Source organism: Anarhichas minor, unplaced genomic scaffold (genome assembly GCF_050575085.1).
Source record: "Anarhichas minor isolate MPS153535 unplaced genomic scaffold, ASM5057508v1 ptg000005l, whole genome shotgun sequence".
NCBI lineage: Eukaryota > Metazoa > Chordata > Actinopteri > Perciformes > Anarhichadidae > Anarhichas > Anarhichas minor.
In genome coordinates, this window is record NW_027466451.1 from 1845339 (window position 1) to 1867593 (window position 22255).

At 41.8% G+C, this 22255-nt stretch overlaps 1 protein-coding gene across 1 annotated transcript; it reads left to right on the plus strand.

The window, feature by feature from the left end:
- The first annotated feature begins 6787 nt into the window (after nucleotides 1-6787).
- LOC142971861 (C-signal-like) lies at nucleotides 6788-16672 on the plus strand. Its single transcript, XM_076112582.1, has 7 exons — nucleotides 6788-6937; nucleotides 11272-11326; nucleotides 13225-13421; nucleotides 14521-14578; nucleotides 14740-14858; nucleotides 15514-15624; nucleotides 16559-16672. The coding sequence occupies exons 1-7, from the start codon at nucleotides 6788-6790 to the stop codon at nucleotides 16670-16672; spliced, it is 804 nt and encodes a 267-aa protein (XP_075968697.1).
- Nucleotides 16673-22255: the final 5583 nt, after the last annotated feature.

A 22255-nucleotide genomic window follows, 5' to 3' on the forward strand; every position in this document is an offset into this window, starting at 1 on the left:
ACACAGTATGATGTTGTCTCATCAAAAGCTACAATTAAGAATGTTGGGCTTTTGATTTGTGTCTTTGTTCAGAATCTGATAGCAAGGCACTGTTTTAGCTCATGACGCCACTAACCTTGAACAAACAGGGACTTTGTTCCTTCTTGTCAGAGAGAATGGACAGTAAAATCAAGGTTTCACTTTAAAGATGAAGAGTTTACGTCTCAGCTGTCTGGAATTTTGTGGTAGTAAATAAAAGCGATCCGTCTGACTTTTATTGTGAAATCAAAGTAGTGTAAAATACTGTAGATGAATGAAATGACTGACATGGTGTATGTGGTGACTTGTGAAAGGACAGTTCTGAACCACTGGCTGCAGTTATTTGGGAAATAAGTCAAACTGTCAAGAAACCTGCATGCAACTGTCATAAAGAAATGTCTTCTCATAAATGATTTATAATTAAAATATTGATTGTAAACCACGAAGACTACGAAGGCTATTGTAATGTAACATATCAACTGGTTGGTCTCGAAAGTTGAAACATTATTGCAACATTCTGATAATGTATTTATCACATTGGAAACACATGGTGACAATGACTTGAATGAACTCTTAACACTTGGATGAACTTTAACACTTTAACTTCTGAAGCCTCACTGATTGTGCTGCTGGGTCAAAGTACAAACTCAGACATTCTGCAGACAAATCTTGGGAGATATGGGAAGATGGGAAAATTTCGAGGAGAGCCCTGTTTCCAAAGATAGCAATTTATTTTCCAAATACCAACATTTCGGGGAAATGTGTATAAAATGATGCACGATACTTCCATTTGATGAGATGGTGCAGCCATAAAAAACATCCCGTCTTGGGTTTGAATATTTCCCTCGGTGTAAACATTTGATAGTTTCAATTAAGAGCAAGCTGATGAATATGATACCATTAAACAGTCTCATAAAATTATTTGAATAGCCTTTAAGAGCAGACAGAAGCATTATATGGACACACTTGCTGTCTGCTGTCTTTGCACACTACAGTCTCCATTCCCCCCGTTCCCGCCAGCCGCCGGACACCAACGGTCCCCGATCGCTCGTCTAACCTCCTTTCTACAACCCTCCTTGTTTCTTCTTCCTTACATCCCTTCATCTCTTCATCCCTACCCTCGACCCGTACCCTACATCCCTCTACCTTGACCCCTACATCCGTTCATCCCTCTACCCCTACCCCTACCCTACATCCCTCTACCCCTACCCTACATCCCTTCAGCTCTCTACCTCTACTCTACATCCTTCATCTCTCTACCCCTATCCTACATCCCTTCAGCTCTCTACCTCTACTCTACATCCTTCATCTTTCTACCCCTACCCTACATCCCTTCATCCCTCGACCCCGTCCGCTTCCTAAATCTAACAATCATTCCATTATGCAATAAACCTCTCGAAACTCATACTGTTATTGGCGTGGTCCTTGTTAGTGAATTGCTATTAGAATGCTTATCTTTACTACAAACAAGATAAATGTCTTAAAATAATTATATTGTAGGAGCGTGGAAAGAAACAACGAGGCGAGTATTCCCTTTGGCTGCACCTTGTGGCCGTTTATTTCCATCCATACAAAACATGTTTTCACCTTCACTTCCTGCCACCCTTTAACCCCCCCTGTCACCAGGGTTACGCCCCTTTCCTTAAAGGGGCCCCATGAATTCGGTCGTCCCCTACATGCCTCCCCCCAGAATTCACCAACTCCCGAGATTAGTCCCAACCATTAATGTGTCGGGGCCCGGATCAACCGACCAGCCCGACTCCGTGTCTCTGGGGCCGGAAGCAGGACCACCGTTGAAGGCTGCCTCCGGGTCCTGTCGTGCTGCGGTGGGAGGGCACGAGGCCGCCCCTGCCGTGGGGGCTCAGCCACCCGTACCGGTTGGTCCAGGTCTAGATGTGCTGGTTTAAGGCGGTCAACCGCTACATACTCCAGCTTGCCGCCCATGTCGACCTTGCAGGTTTTGTCTCCGGTCTCCAGCACCCGAAACGGCCCAACGTAGGGGGGTTGAAAGTGTCCACGGTGGCCGTCCTGGCGAATGAACACATACTCCGCTGACTTGAGGCTGGACGGGATGTATGACTGCGGAAGGCCGTGCTGCGACGTGGGCACTGGTTTGAACAGCCTGGCTTTTTCCAGGAGCGTTTCCCGCTGCTGGGTTGCAGACCAAGGGTCTGTGACTTTGGGGATAAACTCCCCCGGGACCCGCAGTGGCTGTCCATAAACCAGTTCAGCCGATGAAGCTTGCAGATCGTCTTTGGGGGCTGTCCTAAGCCCCAACATGACCCACGGAAGCCTGTCCACCCAACTGTTGTCTTTGAGGCTGGCCCGGAGAGCAGCTTTCATCGACCGGTGGAACCGCTCGCATAACCCATTAGCCTGCGGGTGGTAGGCGGTAGTGCGATGGAGCTTCACCCCTAGGCTTTCTGCAACTGTATTCCAAAGCTCTGATGTAAACTGTGGGCCTCGGTCCGAGGAAACGTCAGCTGGGGCTCCGAACCTGGCGACCCAAGCCTGAATAAACGCCCGAGCCACCTCATCTGCCGTTGTTGATGACAATGGGACAGCTTCTGGCCAACGAGTGGTTCGGTCTACCATCGTGAGGAGATGTGTGAAACCACGGGATTGGGGCAACGGTCCTACCAAGTCCACATTCACATGATCGAACCTCCTTTCTGGAACCGAGAACTGTGCTAAAGGGGTTTTTATGTGACAGTGCACCTTGGAGCGCTGGCACACCACACAAGTCCCGGCCCACTTCCGTATATCCTTTTTCAGCCCGTGCCAGACGAACTTTGCTGAGACCAACTTCTGAGACGCCCTCTTGCCAGGGTGTGACAGTCCATGAATAGCCTTGAAAACCTGTTGTCTCCATTCTTCGGGAACAACCGGCCGTGGCTGGCCTGTGGAGACGTCACACAGGAGCGTAACGCCAGTTTCGCCAAACGGGACGTCCTCCAACCGCAGTCCCGTAACCGCCGTCCTCAACTCCTGGACGCCCGGGTCTGTAACTTGATCCTCTGCCATCTTGTTATAGTCCAATCCTAACTGGACAGCCCCGGTGACAGCCCTGGAGAGACAGTCTGCGACCAGGTTTTCCTTGCCCGCTACATGCTGTAGATCCGTGGTAAACTCTGATATGAAGGAGAGCTGGCGCTGCTGGCGTGCAGACCATGGTTCGACACTCTTACTCATGGCAAACGTCAGTGGTTTGTGATCCACAAACGCAGTGAACGGCCGAGCCTCCAGCAGGAACCGGAAATGCCGAATGGCCAGAAAGAGGCCGAGGAGCTCCCGATCGAAAGTGCTGTATTTCCGCTCATTAGGCCGCAACTGTCGACTGAAGAAAGCCAGCGGTTGCCACTCCCCTTTCACCCACTGCTCGTGCACCGCACCCACCGCGTACTCCGAAGCGTCCGTGGTGATGGCAATCGGAGCCTTAGGTGATGGGTGTGCCAGCATTGTTGCGTTTGCCAGAGCCGTTTTCGCATCAACAAACGCAAGTTCCCTCTCTTCAGTCCAGTCCACAGCCTGCTTGATGGCCTTGCCTTTCAGGGCTTCGTACAGTGGCCGCATCACTTGCGCTGCTCGGGGAATAAAGCGATGGTAAAAGTTCACCATGCCTAAAAACTCCTGCAGGGCCCTCACCGTGAGTGGGCGTGTAAAGTTAGTCACTGCCTCCACCTTTGCCGGAAGGGGAACCGCCCCGTCCTTTGTGATGCGGTGACCCAGAAAGTCAATGGTGGTCAACCCGAACTGGCACTTAGCTGGGTTGATGATCAACCCGTGCTGGCTGAGTCACTCAAATAGAGTCCGGAGGTGAGACCTATGCTCCGCTCTTGACGAACTGGCCACCAGGATGTCATCCAGGTAGACGAACAGGAAAGGCAGGTCCCTCAGCACCGTGTCCATTAGACGCTGGAACGTCTGCGCCCATGTTTTCAAACTCTGTCTTGGCGATGGTGAGCTTTGCCGGATCTAGGCGCCGGGCCCGGGCATGTACTGGTGGGCCGGTGGTAGAGATGTGATGCTCCACCCCATGCTTGACCGTGGAGGAGGAGAAGGTGGGCTGCGAGAGGTCTGGGAACTCGGCCAGCAGACGCAGAAACTCATCCGCCGCTGCAAGCATGCTAGTCAACCTGGTAGAGCCCGCTCCACTTAATGTACATGGGTAAGAACAAAAAGTCACAGCATTTATCAGGCGGCGGCCCTTGACGTCCACCAATAGTCCATAAGCGCATAGGAAATCCGCGCCAAGCAGGGGAATGGCAATTTTGGCAGTAACAAAGTCCCAGCTGAAACGCTGGTGTTGGCCAAAGCGGCCCGCACCTGCAGCGGGAGCTGCTGCAGAAAAAGTTCAGTAAACAGGAACTCTGGCTCGTGTTTACCTAGCAGAGCTAACATTCTGTCCATTAGCTCCGACGGCTTGCTGTCGCCGAGGCCATTCAGAGCAAGCAACCGGCGAGCCCGCTCAGAGTCCGAAAGCCCGAAAATGTTCAACAGCCGGTCTTTCAAGGTATCGTACTTGTCCCTCTCTGGAGGATTTTCAAGAATGCTCACCACTCTGCCTGTTGTCGAACTGCCGAGAGCCGCCACGACATAATAATATCTTGTCGCGTCCGCTGTAATGTCTCTGAGGGCGAACTGCGCCTCAGTTTGAGCAAACCACACCGCTGCTTGTGTCTCCCAAAACTCCGGCAGTTTCAGCGAAACTGCGTGCGTCGTCATCCTTTCTTCTGGAAACGTCCAGGAGTGTCAGGGTCACCAATGTAGGAGCGTGGAAAGAAACAACGAGGCGAGTATTCCCTTTGGCTGCACCTTGTGGCCGTTTATTTCCATCCATACAAAACATGTTTTCACCTTCACTCCCTGTCACCAGGGTTACGCCCCTTTCCTTAAAGGGGCCCCATGAATTCGGTCGTCCCCTACAATATTATGTTTAGATGGAAAACGGGATGGAAAAAGCTAAAATATCTAAACAACTTTTGGGTGGATCGCCATTCAATTTTGTACAGTCATGGTCCCCAGAGGTGGAACCCTACTGACTTTGGCGATTTCCTGACTTTGTGTTACACACATTCATGTTCCACTCAGGTAGAATTTCTTTTTTTCCACTTTTCATCCAGTGCCATCTGTCAAAATTGTAATATGTTTATGTTGTTTATGACCAAATACATGTAACACACAAGCTGCAAGAAGTACACTGCCCCTCTGAACTTACTGATACTTTGTATCACATAAGCAGTTATCTTACATCCCATTCGCTGCTTCAGGCTTCTTTCTGGTTCCAAGTCGAAGGGTTCTTTGAGCTGAGCAGACTAGAAATATCTCCCGTTGCCAAGTCGTATCTAAGGTTCGGCCCTTTTACAGGAGTAGCGAACAACGTTTCCATTGCAAAATAACCTAATGATTGTTAGCAAACTCTCTTTAAAAAGGGAAACGGAGTCATGGCTTGTGAAAAACTTAAGATTTTGATTGAACGCATAAAGTTGATAAGACCTGTTGCTGTTGTTTTACACATCCAGCAGACACTAGCATTATATAGTGTCATGTTGGTAATGATCCTTCCGCAGGTTCACCTACGGAAACCTTGTTACCTGTTGAATATAAGTCCAATATTCACTCTCTTTTAGCTCTGTTTTTGGTCTCCACCATCTCTGTCCCTTTAGCAGCTAAATACTCCCTTATGTCCACCAGCTGGTCTCTAACTTTGTCTGTCTGCTGTCTGCTGCCGAGCATGTAGTGTACAGTGGGTTTATCAGAGCTTTCAAGCTTTTTGTTGTGGTCTGTAAAACCAAAACAACAAGCTAAAAGAGGCTAAATGGCACCATAGGGTTGAGGGGAACTGCAGAGTTGGAGATGATTCTCTGTGGGTTCGTCACTATGAACAATAACATTACCACATCATTACCATTTGTCTGTTGAAACTAAAAAAGTGACAGCTTTAAATAACTTTAGTAAGTAGATTAAAGTAAATTAAAGTGATACAAGTGAATTACAGCCTGCTTAACTGCTCAAATAATAGTCCATTTAGATGCAACTCATTTTCTGATCTAGGTCAAAAATAAATTGCAACAACCAAGCATTGAGTTTGATAAGATCGCTGCTCTTTCCTCTGCTGGATTGTTGTGTGAGGCAGCGTCATTCTGTCCATCTGTCTGTCTGTCCTAAGTTAGACAGGAAGAGGCAGAATTCTTTAGCTTCTGGCAGTGTGGTAACTTCATGTTTCTGCAGCTGCGGTGAACCCCACACTGTTCACATATTCTCCGTCTTGACATCATCACAGATTTACCAATTCTCTCTCGCTGGTGTGCGGCAGATGGTATCTTGCGCACCTTGAATGACCACATTTTTTAAATGATTGCTTAACTAAACAGGCACTGGCGAAAGGCCAGGCAAAAACCAACATTGTGGAAGAGGCACGAGAAGGCTGGCAGCTTTTGGTTTGAATGAATCTTTCTTGGAAATCAGACAGAAACCAGTGCTGGAGTCTGGAGTCACTACAAGTCAAACAGGGACAAAATGTAGTCCACATGTTTAAAAAGGTGACAAAATACACGTGTGTATACACAAGGGTAAGAGTCCTGCCTCCTGGTGCAGGACACACCTATATGAAGTGCATGACGCACTAGCATTACAGCAGCACTGTGCTCTCACACATGTTCAGTTACTGTCGAGAGAGAGAGCGAGAGCGAGAGAGCGAGAGAGAGAGAGAGAAAGAGAGAGAGAGAGAGTAGTCAGACAGCTCTGGTTTGACAGTTAATCGGCAAACATGTCAGAGAAGCTGAAGGGCAACATTTTAGTGACCGGGGCCAACAGAGGCATTGGTTTGGAGCTGGTCAAACAGCTGACAGAGAGGAGGACAGGAGAGGAGGCTCACATCTATGCCTGCTGCAGAGCGCCTGAGGGAAGCGGGGCTGAGGTGAGACATTTACATATAAATGCTTGTCATAGTGCTCGGATTGACTGTTAACACACAGACACACACACACACACACACACACACACACACACACACACACACACACACATGCTGCTACAAACAGCAGAGCATTGGAATTGATTTATAGCTTCTCCTTGAGGTATTGACCCTGGACCCACACAGACGAAAATTACTTTTTAATACGCCCAATTATTTAATAACCATAATCTATCTCTATGGTGTTGAAGGGATTGTTGATCAATAGGAATGACTCAACTTGGAAAAACAACTTATCCAAGTGGTAAGACACTTTTATCCCAAAATATTGTGTCAAAGTTTCTCAAAGTTCGAAAGTTATATCTCGTAAAATTCTACTTATACACAAAGTTCTGTTTGTTTCACCAAATATTGAAGGCTGTATGATGCTTACTCTGAGAGGTATATTGACTTTGTTTGATCAATGTGTTTGTTTTCAGCTGCATCTTATGTAAATCTTATGTTATAATCATTAATTACAAACTGTACCAATAATTACCCTGGGAACCCTCTCTCCACAGAATTCCGTTTCTATACTACTACATGATTTTACTTGGAGGTTTTGGGGGCAAAGTTAGTTCTATGTGGCTTGTGATCAGGGGCAATGTTTTTGTCCACAACGTGGTTGCATTGTTCAGCTGCACAGAGGTTGTAGGGAGGGGTTCGGGGTTAAAACACACTGGTTCGGTTAATAATTGACAAAGTAAGCAGGCTCTATCTAACTCATTCTCCAAGACACTGTTGACTTTTATTTTTTTGAACCAAGTGCTTTGAGTCAATAACCACAAAACTTTTGTTAGGTTTAGGGAATCATCATGATTAAGTACTTTGTTAAGGTTACAGAAACATTGCTTTGGAGCTGAAGTGACTGATGCTGTCGTTGGGATAACAAATGAAGTTCACCGTCAGTCATCATTTTGTTGATACTTCCAGTACGAACACTTGGTTTACATAAAGATAATCTTTAGGAGACTGAAGATTGGATGCACACTGATAATTCAAATATATGGTTGAATGCTTAAATGATCAACAGGAAAGTGCTTTGAACAAAGTCCTGAATTGGTTATAAATGTTAACTTTCATATAACAAACTGAAAGCATGGTGTTTGGGTCAATACATCTGTTAAAGGCAGAGCCAGATCTGAATCTCCTGATTGTCCCTGTTGAGCAACTCAAGAGACTAAACTTGTGGGTGTAACCTTGGATGGTTTTACAGTTCAAGCGTATTAAAAACTGTGAGAAACAATGCAAGAGGTCCCTCAGTGACCCCCAACAACTTGACTTGACACAGAGGAGGAAAGAGCAGGCCTGCTAGAATATTGTATCCAACTAAAAGTGCTGTTACATTAAAGACATTTTTCTCAAGTAAAAGTGAAAAAATACTTAAATAAAAGTAAAAAGTAGATCAGTCAAATTGTACTCTGAGAAACCGCGTTTTATTTTTAAAAACGAATTTGCATTCTTTCCAATGGCCATCAGGGGCCAACTCCTCCGGTTGCAAAGAGAAGTGTGATTGTATAGAACAGTGGCAGGCCGTGCATTTTATACCTGGGCCTTCAGTGCTGTCCTACTACAGTTGAATCACCTCCTAATAACCTCATGATGACGCCACAGCTACAGGTTATTATTTGTTTCTAGGGGTGTAACAATACACGTATTCCTATTAAACCGTTCGGTACGAGGCTTACGAACCGAACAATACATTTGAATAATACTAGTGCATTTGGAAAATGCAGAAGCTTAAATTGTGGGAAATATAATGTTCTTTCGGTGGAGCCACTGCGCTCAACCTGGCAACCCACCCAACGTGCTGTCTGACACGCCCACCACGGAAGAAAAACATTGTACTCTGCTGAGGCGCGTGTGTGTTCTGGGACGCACACTATGCTAAACTAGCTTAGCAGGAAAACAACAGCAGCACACACGCTACAAACTCTCCCCAGGCGTTTAAGCAGCTGTTCTCTACTGATTCAAACAGGGCTAAAGCAATCAGCACACAATCCCCATTTCTCCAGACCATAATTCTTGCTTTGTAAAAGAAAACAGATACATGAATACACGCATGACGGGATGCTGTGTCATTAACGGACAATGCATATTGTCAAAATCAATGTAATTAACACAATGACAAGAACAAACTCACAAGAACCAGTCACATATATTTATATGACAACAAAGCAACAAATCAATCCAGCAAAACGGTGGCGCTAAAACACGCATTCCACCACACACTGAAGAGCACGAGCCATTCAAATATTATTCACATCAGAGGGAACAACATCAACCATATCATAAAAACGACACGACAGACAAATGAACAGAGTAGTAACGCTACTGCAGATGTAGAAACAAAGCACTTCACTTACCAAAGCTGCTGTTCACTTAAAGACGAAGTCCATCCTCCTTTCTTTGATTACAAAGAGTTTAATGACGCGGTTGTACAGAACATCAGTGCGGTTCAGTTCCAGTCAGAGGTCCTCCTGTGAACGTGTTCGTTGAGTTGTAGATCCACTCGGGTCTCTCCAAAGGTTTTCAAAAGCACCGTAGCTTGTGAGTGTCCTGTCGTGCTGTGGTGTCTTGTTGCTGCCTTGGTAGCAAATTTAGCGTAGCTCCAAACACCAAGACGCTCAGTTGCAAATAAAACGCATTCTTAGCCATAAAATGTGCAACGCTTCTCCAACGCTGTCAGCCAGGAATACCGTTCGTACAAATCCTTTTCCTGGCTGGGTCAGGGCTGCTAGCTGTGGGGTTGGGTGACCCTTTGATACGATGTCCGGCTTTTCTGGAAATGTCCTTCTCCAGAAAGGCGTTGCCAGTAACTCCCAAATCCGTTTCTCCTCCTCCTTCAGCCATTGATTGTTAAAAAACAAAGCTACACCAAGCAAAACGCTAAAAATGTCATGTCAATGTCATAACTTCTTACATATATTTCAACTTGAACTGTTACTGCTCATAAGTTCTATAAGCTAGCTTCAGCTTCACAACAGTGACGCCAGCCTACGACCAATCACACCGCACGTTCGTGCTGACGTACTTGTAGGCCACCTAGACAGCTCTGACATGTCAAAGAATACGCCCAACATGTCAAACTAAAGATCTGATTGGTTGAAGACTATGACAATCAACAATATGGTCCCCATTCACTTAAACTGCACATGGATTCACTTGTGAGTCTGCAGGCCTCGGGCCTCTGTTCTTACCTAGAGACACAGAGGTGAGATCTGATTGGATAAAAGCTCTACTTAAAACAAGCTGCACTGGAAGCAGAGCAACTGAGGAAGACAGTAGCTGTGCAATGAGAACATAAGATAATGGGAAAAATATTTTTATAAATTATAATACATGTAGTGTATTTAAGAAAAAATATTAAATTATAAAATAGATATAACTTTGTGATTCTGTTTAGGCCAGCAGAGAAGGCCTTGCAGGCCCTGACGGCCCACCACTGTACAAAAGTACTTACATCCGCGAAGCGAGCACGGCCGCAGCTTGTTAGCATGAGAGCCACCTAGTTGCTACGGTAGCTGATTGGCTAGAAAGATGGCCCACCACTGATGGCCCACCACTGGAATAGTGTGAATCCATTGGCAGGAATGTGGCAGAGCAGCAAATACAAACAAGAGAGACTCCCACTCACCAAACATTGCTCCATAGCGCCACTAGTGGTCAAAAGATCCACAGCTTGCATATAAAAAACATGGACTTAAATTATATGTATTATACAATTTTCTACTGTAATATGTGTATTTGTATACATGTTGTATGTATTATATATAATTGTTCGTGTAGTATGTATTCTGTGTATAGCCATATGTTTCTTGTCTGCAACTCAGAATCAGAATCAGAATCAGCTTTATTGGCCATGTACGCATACGCATACAAGGAATTTGACTCCTCGTTGCTCTTGACGTACATACACAGAATTTGCAAATAAACAGGAACATTTTTTAAAATATATTTTAAAAAAACAAGGACATCAAAAAAAGAAAAGAAAGTAGAACAGAGGTAAGCATAAACATTTAACGACTATGTACAATTGACAGTGTCAATGGAATTAAGGTGATAGTGCAGAATGGAGGTAATAGTGCAGTATGAGTGCAGAGTATCATTGCTTGCATTATATTAGTATATTCTAAAAAAAAATGCAAAAGGAAATGTCTGTTATGTTTTCATCCGAGACCAAGTCATTGTCAATTGTATGTTTGGGCTACTTGCTCTCTTTGTCTGTCTCTGCCAATCTCGCCTTTTCATCTATCTTTCATTCTTCATGTCTCCCTCCATATATGTATTCCCTTCAGGCCCTGAGAGACCTCACAACTCAATATCCTGGAAAGATCTCTATAATCCAACTAGGTAAACACAACACATGCTCATATATCTGTGTACATATACAGAGTTGATATATTACAAAGCCCAGGAGGTGACATTGAGAAGGAAAAACTGAGGAAAACTTTCCCTTGTGTAATTTCATTATAACTTTAGCAGCCCAGTGTTCAGGAAGAAATTTCTGCAAACCAGGGATAGGTTATATTTCTTGCAGTCAGTCAGAGCAAGTGACGTAGTAAATCGAGCAAACATTGGTAAAAGTTACCTGGTATGAAGATTGGGTGGTATAATGACGAGTATAACATTCCAGAATGTCCACTATCTCTGGGCAGGTCAACCAAACACCGGACTTTCATCCAAGGCATCGCAGTTTGTGTCCAGTAAGAAACCAAAAACATCAACGCTTGTTGCGTAACGTTGCGTATGAAAGTTAGCTACGGATGGCTGTTATTTAACTAAGGTTGATATTTAATGTTGTTACGTTATAACACAAACCATGATATTTTTTCAAACTTTAACCAAGTAGTTTTTTTGTCTAAACCTAACCAATCGTTATGCAACATTAACAGTGTGGCATTATACTTTTCTGCTAGCACGATACGGGGCTGAAATGAAATTAAACAGATTTTGGGTTCAGAAACGTTGACATTTAAGTATACCGTGGTTTGCAGAGATGTACTATGCCAACATTTTTTCTGGTAGGTAGTTGCCGTTACCAAAGGGGACAAATCCTGTGAATATTTTACTTCCCGCGCTCATTGCCTACAAAGTGTTTCAAAGAAGTTGATTTGTACAGTCAGATTTCAGTTTGTCTTGAATGCATCTTGGCTGCATTTACACTTAGCTTTTCGATAAGATATGTATGCAGTTCACCCAAAACACATGAAGTGACTAAGGCCCTACTATCTGATTTCAAAATATAAGTGTAAATGAATCCAAGAATCATTTTGCGACAAATGGGTGTCCATCAAGGCAGCAGAGAAACATGAAGCATAGAATACAAAAACAGTTATGTACTGTTGTTGCTAATTCAGTTAGACAGTCGTACCAAATGCAGTTCAATTAAAGCAGTTATATGGACATAAAAGTCCACACTTCTGCAGCACACCCTCTGAATTGCCAAGCCTGTGTTTACCCAGCATATCAGCACGTCCACCTTTTGTAAACTAGCCTATGCGACTGCATGACTCAACCAACCAAAGCTGGGCCTCGTGCAAGAACATTTGTGAATCATTATCCTAAACCTCTTACTTTTTCTGTGAGGCTTTGGTGAATCCAACTTCACCAAACCTGTTGCAAATCCCTAATTTCAACTTCACCTGTTCATCAAGAGGTGCGCCTCGGTGAGATTTCTTCATTAGCATAATTGTTGAACCTGTTTAAATGGTGCCATGAATAGGATGTTTGTCAATTTAAAATATAATGTCGCAAGTCAAGAAAGTCGCAAGAGTGTCATAGATTTGTGGTAGTAGCATTTAGTTTTGTGTGAAACCGATCATTGAAGAGTGAACTACATATCTTGCACCAGCACGGCCATTGCCTTGGCTTGCTAGCTCACTTGCTTAAGTAAGCTATATCCATGCACAAATATAACGTTATCGTACCGGATGTGTTTCATCCAGCGAATGAGCAAATACTGCTGTTGGTGTGAGTACATCCTGGTAGGAAACTTATCGTAGCTTCAGAGAGAGACGTCACTTACACGACCTTTGGGCATATCGTCTTTCTAGTTACGTATTCACGTATTCATGTCTTATACTTCAACAATTTTATAACAAAATGTGACTTTCTTTAACAGTCTTTCTTTCAAATTATCTTTTAAATTGGCAAACATCACGTGTGTAATTCATGGTACAATTCAAACGGAAAATGATTTGTCTCCATGCTGATTGTTGTGGACTGAATACTCATTTCACATTCTGCAGACACGTCGGATGAGGACAGCATCTCGGCTGCTGTCCAGGCTGTGAACAAGCAGATCGGGGCCGGTGGGTTGAACCTCCTCATCAACAACGCCGCCATTAACAAACCGGGCATACCGGCACCGCTCTCTGCCAGCGGGAAAAAGGACATGATGGAGGTGTACGAAATCAATGTGGTCGGACCATTTCTCATTGCCAAGGTTGGTTTAGTCTTGCTCCACTCCGTACTTTTAGCCTGAATGTTTTTGTGGCGTAACGCTTTGGAACTGATGGACATGTAGGCTTCTGACAGAGGGGGAATGATTCAAAGAGTCTGTGTCCAGGGTGGAAGTGGTAAGCCAAGATCTTTCCTGCTTCAGTGTATCAATCTCCCAACCTGTAGGTGGACTCATCCCCACCAGAGATGAGTCACAGAACAGACACAGGGACGTAGACAGAATCAAATATCAGCATCGCTTGCAACATCTGACCACAAAGGTTGACTTTTAAATATGGAAAAACACTCTCACGCATGTCATCATGTATACGACACTGCTGAGGTGTCACTTCCGTCTCAACATGGCGGAGTATGAAAACATAATTTGGGACAAATAGGAGGTCATGGTGGAGTTCGAGGTTTTTTTCTTTAATTTACATACAATTGTTTTACATACTGTAGCAACAGAATGTAAAACAATTCAAGACAAAAAAAATGAAGACAGGAAAAGATGATGGTCTACCAGCTAGTTGCCAGAACGTCAAAGTTTTAAAAGGAATACACAAAATATACACAAAATATGAAGTAAGTACATGTGTGCATCATAGAAAAGTGAATACATATGGTCTGTAAATTCAATCGGTAAATTCAGGACAAGGCAAAAATATAAGTTGTTTTCTTGTTTTAGCCAATTACATCCAATGAAGAACTTGCTGTTGTGACAGTTTCTTTATTGGATGTAATCCAATCTGTGTTATGCACTTATCTTGGTCCTCTCATGTTGGACTGAGGACATACTGGACGCTGCAGCGACTCACTATCGCCTCTCCAGGTACAAGTGGTATTACAACACAGGAGCCAGGGATAGCTGGTTAGAATGCTCATTTCTTTAGACATCTCTGCAACACAACACATAGATGTCTTTGACATAACATCATCACTGTGACCTCTGTTTTGATAATGTTAGTGGATTTTTTTATGTTTTGAACTAAATTTGTGTCCAGATCTTACTGCTTGCACCTTTAACACAAGTAGTTGTATTAGTTACAGCATGACATGCATTGTACTGACACACACACCACATCACCTGCCTCTCTCTTCAGATGCTTCTTCCACTCCTCCAGAGAGCAGCAGAGATGGACTCAACTGTAAAGGACGAGGGTAATGAAGTGGAAACATACGAGACATGCATTATATCACATTGCAAATTACCAGTAATATATTTTTATTCAAATTAAAATGATTATTGTTATTAGCAGTAGTATTAATATTATCATTCATATGTAATGATGCTAGTCTATTTGTCTCTCAATGTGTCTCAGGTGATAAAATGTCCTGCAGGAGGTCGGCCATCATCAACATCTCCTCGCTCGCCGGATCCATAAAGATATGTCCGGATAACTTTGCTAGGGCGCAGATGTACCCTTATAGGGCCAGCAAGGTACCGCTCACTATCACAAAATATGAATTCGATTTTTTAAATAAAACAATTAACAATAATAGCACTTTGTCCTAACTTGTTTTGTTGTTTTTTAATCTGGAAGATTCTTTTTTTCTTTTTCATGAGATAAGATCATCCCCAAAACCGAGGCCCCTAAATTAAAGAGACAGAGTCACAGCTACGGTTCAATTGACCCTATATTAGAACCTTTTCACATATTTACTTTGTGTGCTCTCATTAATGTGAAGGATAACGCTGACATTTGTCTTTTGTCAACAAATCTCATGAAAAGAGCAAAACCCAAATCGTGTTAGTCCGTCTCTCAAAACCTTCTGACTACCCTACTTTGTCTGTGTCACTCAGCTCCAAGCCCATTGGTTCCTTCTTAAGATGTAAATCTTCTAAAAATAAAAAATAAAAAAAAATAAAAAAGAAGCTCAGGAATTTCCAGCGGGGACCAACTGTAGATCCTTGGGGTGGTTAGCAGGGAGGCTACAGTGTAAACATGACAGGCAATCTGTATCTTGGTGTCTGTTGGGAGACCTGATTCAGACCAGACCAGTCTTCAGAAACCTGTACCCTTGTGTAAATTACATTGAAGTATTTAGTGTCATTTTCAACAACAAAGCTTCTGTCTTCTGCTGTTGGTTGCCAGGCAGCACTGAACATGGTGACTCGCTGTCAATCGGAGGACTTCAAGAGACACAACATACTGGTGACAGCGATCCACCCTGGCTGGGTCCGCACTGAGATGGGAGGACAAGAGGTGAGGCGATGGAGAGTTTAATGAGAGGCACTGCACACCTTTGTAATACATTATGATCCTTTCAGCAGGTTTGTATGAACAAAAAAGTAAGCACACTTGCTTTGACAAACTACGTCTGTTCTCTGCTTCAGATTCCTTTATGTGAACACGCTTTACTGGTTGAACTGGCCCAACTCTTTACGTGGTGGCTCCCAGTATCAATCAGTAAGTATATTTACTTAAATACTGTAGGCAACTAAAGTACAAGGGTACTCTTACTCCGCAAAATGTATCTGATGCCTCCATTTACTTTAGGGATTCATATTTTAAAAACATTTTTGACAATTTCGGACATAAAAGTCGGTGTTGCCTTCAGTCTTAATCTTGCTAGATAATCTTTGTTGTTTTTAGGAGCATGAAAGTCCCTGCAAGTCCTCTGATTGCCCTCTTAACAACCAGTCATACAAACTTTCTAAAAACTTTATTAAAATTTGTTAGAGTCATCACTATACATTTTTTTTACATATTCATGAAATTTGACCTCTGCATTGAACCCATCCCTAGCATATTGGGAGCAGCGGGCTGCTGAGAAGCCCCGGGGAGCAGTTAGGGGTTTAGTGTCTTGCTTAGGGACACTTGACCCTCTCTACCCAATGAGCCACGGCCGCCCCAGCCCACTGAAAAGTGGAGTCAGAGAGCAGACAGGGTTAATAAACTGCATTGTTTGCTGTGATGATTCACTTTTTCTCTGTTACGAACTTGGCAAGTATTTCCTGTGACCTAGCACAGTCAACAGTGCTGGGTCACAGTAAAAAAAACACAGCCACCACTACTATAGTACAGAATGTAATGTGCAAAACGTAGAAATGAAAGAAATATAAAAACTAGGAAGGGTATAGCGCACATTCCCTTTGACTTCCCTCTTTTTTGTGTTTGTTTATCCCGTCTCCCACAGGCTACTTTATCCATCCAGGATAGCGTGCACGGCATGCTCGCCATGATGTCGTCACTCAGCAACAAAGACTGCGGGATGCTTCTGGACTGGGAGGGCAACACGATCCCCTGGTAGCAGTCGCTGTGTCAACCACTCCAGGGCTTTTTATAATCGTAAAACATATCCACCCTAGAGCACATTAAAGGCCATATACATGTTATTGTGTTGAGTCATCATTGCCCATACTGGCCATGAAGCCTTCATAGAGTGACTCATGATATAAATTAGTTATGCTGCTGTTACGCGGCCCCCATTTACTTATATTCGCCAAGACCTTTCTTCATTTTCCGTTCACCCGTGGAGGCATTCGAGAAAAACGTTTTCTTCAAGAATTCAAGGTTACACGGGCTGAGAAACTGATATACAAATGGTCATTTTGGGGGGTGAAGTATTCCTTTAAAGTGGGTGTATCCTCCTGCTGAGGTAACTCAGTCAGCACAGAATTGAATGTCACATCTGCGGTCAATCAGAAACCTATATAATTACGATCATGTAAACAGGGAGCTGAATAAATAATTTAAATTTGATTAAATTTTTAAATTTTTTAAATTTAAATATTTTATTTTTATTTTATTCATTTTTAATTTATTATACTATATTGATCCCTTTAAGGGGGAATTTGTCTCTGCATTTGAATAATGCACATGTACTGTAAAATGCATGCAATGTAGCTGCTATTTTGAACTACAACTGTTGTGTTTTAGACTGTATGATGTTGTGAACGTGGACGCTAGAAGGAAATGCTATACTGCTCTACACATGCAGCAGTCCAGGCTTTAGACTTGCTCCATTCCAGAGAGGATTCGCACAAAAGTCCTCCAGCCTGCACGGGTGCCAGGAAAATCCACTGAGATCAAAATCAATCACCGTTGGAATTTCCTGATGTGGAAAAAGTGTAATGTGCTTTACATCTTAAGGTTTCTTTGGTAAATACCACTCACTAGAGGCCACTTGGGGAAATTACACTATAATCACTAAGCTCCACCGTCACACTCCCTAGTTGTGAGACAATGTTTTAGTATTTCAGTAATTTCACATAACAGCCTTTGTTCACCTCAACCTTTTGCTAAAATATTCCTAACTTAATTATAATACACTGTAATTTTGTTTTAATATTATGTTTATCTATGTGCTTTTTTGTTTAAAATTTGACATACGTCGATGATGCGTGATTTGAAGTTTGAGCCGTTTGCTCTCTAACTGAATCAGTGATTACGATCAGCTGGGACACAGACCCCAGCTGCACTTCCATTGTATGCAGTATGCTTTCAAGGACATTTTATGGAGATTGCCTCTCTACTATAAACAACGGTTATTGTGGGAAATGTTTCAGTATATAGTATATAACATATAAGATAATGTTCTTTAAGGGTCCTTTGTAGACTTGCCGTGTTGAGCTAACGTTAGCTCGCTAACAACAACGAGTCAGGCTAAAAAGCTAATTGAGTAAGGCTTACGAAACCAGAAGTCTCCAGACTACAGTTCGGCGCTTCGAACGTGGAAAGCTAACAAAACTGTAATATTGTGTAATACTGTATTAGTTTACTCTGTGATTTAGATATTTGTGGATATTGATAGTTTCTACAGTGACGTGTTAACCCCATCTGGTTGTTAACCCATTTAATTTAATTGTATTAAATGTTAATTAAAGTTAGCTAATTATCAACAAATTAATGTAACGCTAAATGAAATGGAAACATTTCATTATGCTGTTCTCCACTTTCCATTGTCGTCATCTTCTTTCTGTTTTTAGCAGATTGCAATTGCAACTTTAAGGTGCATACCGCTGCCTATCGTACCAGAATATGTAGAACAGCATGTAGTTTACAATAGTCTGTAAAGCACTTTCCAGTGTCAATGCTTACTATAAATATAACTTCTATACATGTGAATTATTATATTGGTCACACATTTCTATATGCAGCCCCAATGGATGACATCTTGGAAGAAGAGGAATGTTATACGGACCAACTTAGACGACATATTCACTGTTTTGAATCTTTGAGGTAGGATGTTTTTTCTCATTACCAGCTGTGTTGCGTTCAATGTGTTAAATATTGAAAGCATCCATCATATTTTGAATTTAGCGGCCTCTTTAATTGTTATGCACTTCTTGAATAATCATGAAGTGCTAGGATATATTCTGTAATAGACATGGACATTCAGATGTCAGTGGGATTTACACTTCCTGAGAATATCATTGGTTCTGATGTCCAGAACTTCAGAATACCTGAAGCTGTAATTATAGCCCATGTAAGGAGCTCAATTGTCTTCTTTGTTGGTTCTCAGAGAAAAGAGGTGAGGTGTTGAAGGACAAGCAGCAGACTGGACAGAGACGAGGACATCAAAGTGAGGAGAGTTGGACCTGAAAAAAAGATATCCGACGTTTTAGTCTTTTTTATTCAGAGTAGAGCAATTTGATATAGTATGTCCGAAAAAGTATTATAAAAGCCATAGTGTAGTAAGTATGATAAAATAATTATTGTTAGAAATGGTTTAGTACGTCATATGAGTCAAACGTGATCGTATAGTAAGAAAACGTCATAATTTGGTACATAATAAAAGTCATATTATACCATGTCTAAAAATCCATAATATATTATGTCAGAAAAGTCACAGTATAGCACATTGAAAAAAGTTCTTAAAAAGACATTGTATACTTTGTCAAAAAAAGTTTTTAAAAGTAATCATATAATACTTAGAAATAATCCATGGTGTAGAATTTCAAAAAGTTATACTATAATGTACAAATAAATCCTAGTATATCATGTCAGAAATTTCATAAAAAGCCATAGTATATTATGTAAATAGTCACAGTACAGATCGTACGTAAGGTCGAAAACAATCCTAAAAAAGCCATAGTAAGGTATGTCAAAAAGTCTTAGTATCGTAAGTCAAAAGGTATTAACTATGTTGAAGTACTTAAAAAGTCGTATGGTAAAAATAAATTATCATAAGTCATAGTGTAGTATTTCGAAAAAAGTCTTTGGATAGTATGTTAGGATAGTTCTGAAAGTCTAGTGTTTAAAAAGTCACACGTCCATATGTCACAAATAAGTCATGCCACGCCACATTATGTCATAAAAGTCTAGTTTTTCAAAAACTTCATAAAAAGTCGGATAGTATGTTCACAAAAGTCATAAAAAGCCATATAGCATGTCAAACAAGTCATTAAAAAGTAATATCATTTTACTTCTAAACAGTCCTATTATATTGTGTCAAAGAGTGATAGAATAGCATACTATTTTAAAAAAAAGCCTAAACATAGAATGTCGAAAAAGTAATAGTATGGTATTGCGAAAATACATTGAAAAGCATGTCAAAAAAATCAGGTCATCCAAAAAAAGTCATTGGATGTCGAAAAAGTCATAGAAAAGTTTTTGAAAAGTTTTTGAAACGTTTTTGAAAAGTTTTTGAAAAGTTTTTGAAATTTTTTTTATGTTTTGACAAAATTCCCAATTTTACTTAATTCGCAATACTATACTAATATGACTTTCTTTCGACATACTATACTATGACTTTTTTACACTTTCGACATACGCTATGACTCCTTAATGATTTATTTCAACACACTATACATTTTCATATTTTGTTTGGATATGCTATGCTTTGACTTTTTTGGACATACTATACTATCACTTTTTCATGACTTATTTTGACACACTATATTACAACTTTTTAATGATTTTTCGACATACTATACTATACTATAACATTGTACAACATACTATACCAAGATTCTTTACGACAGAATACACTAGACTTTTTTCTATACTAGGTCTTTTTCTATGGCTTTTTTTATCTTTTCGATTTTGTTAATGATTGTTTTTAGAAACATTGTTATTACTTTTTTGACACACTATTTTATAACTTTTTTGAAATACAAAAATGTTACTTTGTCGACTTTTCTTGACAAATTATTCTATGATTTTTTCATAGCTTTTTGATGATTCTTTTTACATTTTTCTTTGGCTTTTTAAAAAATTACTTTGTTACACGTATACGTTTTGACACTATACTATACTTTACTATACTAGGGCTAATTATGACTTTTTTTGTCAAACTATACAGTTTTTTTGATGACTTTTTTGACATACTATGCTATGGTTACTACTATAGGAGGGCTTTTTTGGAAATACTATGACTTTTTATGATGTTTTTGATGTTTTTTTCTTTTGGGATACTATTCTGCAACTTTTTTATGAGCTTTTCTGTGACGTTGTTCAACATACCATACTCTGGCTTTTCTGTGGCTTTTTTGACGTACAATACTCTGGCTCTTTCGTGACTTTCTTGACATACTATACCATGACTTATTATGAGACTATTGTTATGACAGAGTGTCATAAGATTTGATAATGAACATAAATGCTGTTTACCTCCCTGCCTGAGAGTGGTGCTGTACATTGCGTCTGTGTTTTTGTATCTGTTGAGTTGCAGGTGATTGGATGAGGACTGATTAGGCCCGAGTTAAGAAGGAACCTGTGGAGGCCGGCTCACTCTCTCTCTTTTCTCTCCAGCTCCCAACCAGGCGGCGCTGCACTGCTGAGGGGGTCGCTGATCTTTGGGGGAGGGTACCGGTTGGATTGGCCAAGGGTTAAATGTAGCCTAAAGGCAGTCCTGGTAGTTATAGGGGTGAGAAGCCCTTTTTCTTCACATTGTTTTCTCCTGTCTTTCTGTTAATTCTTTTTTTTTGACAACCTCTCCCATGACATGTTCTCCCTGTGTCAGCGTGGGTTCTCTCCGGGTTCTTCAACTTCCTCCCACAGTCCAAAGACACGCAGCTCAGGTTAATTGATGGTTCTAAATTGCCCGTAGGTGTGGATGTGAGTGTGAATGGTTGTGTGTCTCTATTCGCCCAAAGTCAGCAGGATAACAGTTGGATGGATGTTTGATGTGTAGGCCAACAACCAACACCCTCTCCACAGTGGTTTTCTTCTGCACCTTTCACCCCTATGGGTGAGTCAATATATTGATCAAGTATTTTGCTGTATAAAATATTTTTATTCCGACTATTTGTCATTGAAATCATTAAAAAAACATGGTTGTGTTGTTTTCTACCTCGGGTTAGGGATATCTGAAAAACAAATTGTGCCAGTACTCATAACTGTGTTCCCTAACAACCTCTGAAATCATACTTCCACCCGTCAGTCTCAGAGAGAAGAAGAAAAGCATGTTTAATTCCATGTCAGTTTTTAGCCTTTTACACTCCTTTTCTCAAATACATGGCTCATACAAAAAAAACCTGCATAAAGTTTTCCCAGAAAAAAAAAGCGACTGAGAGGGCACTGAAATCATCTTTAATAACTGCAGTACTCCAAACGCACAGTTGTGTGGACATCTCTTGGTGCTGCCTGCACCGGAGGATTGAAATCAGTGTGGACGAGCCGCAGGCGGTGACGTCCTGCTCTGACGCACAGGCGGCACGGCGACCGTCAAAACTGTCGGCTCGCCATCGGGTGACGTTTAGGATGTGTGTGTGTGTGCGTGTGCGTGCGCTCCAGTGCTTTTTCGGAAAGTGTGCCTTTGTCAGGGATGGAGAAGAGCATAGATGTACTACAACATACAGTCATACATATCATCTGGAATTTACACATCCATAACAATAATGATACAAGGATCAACAATCAGAACCAGAATTATACAGTATAGCAATAA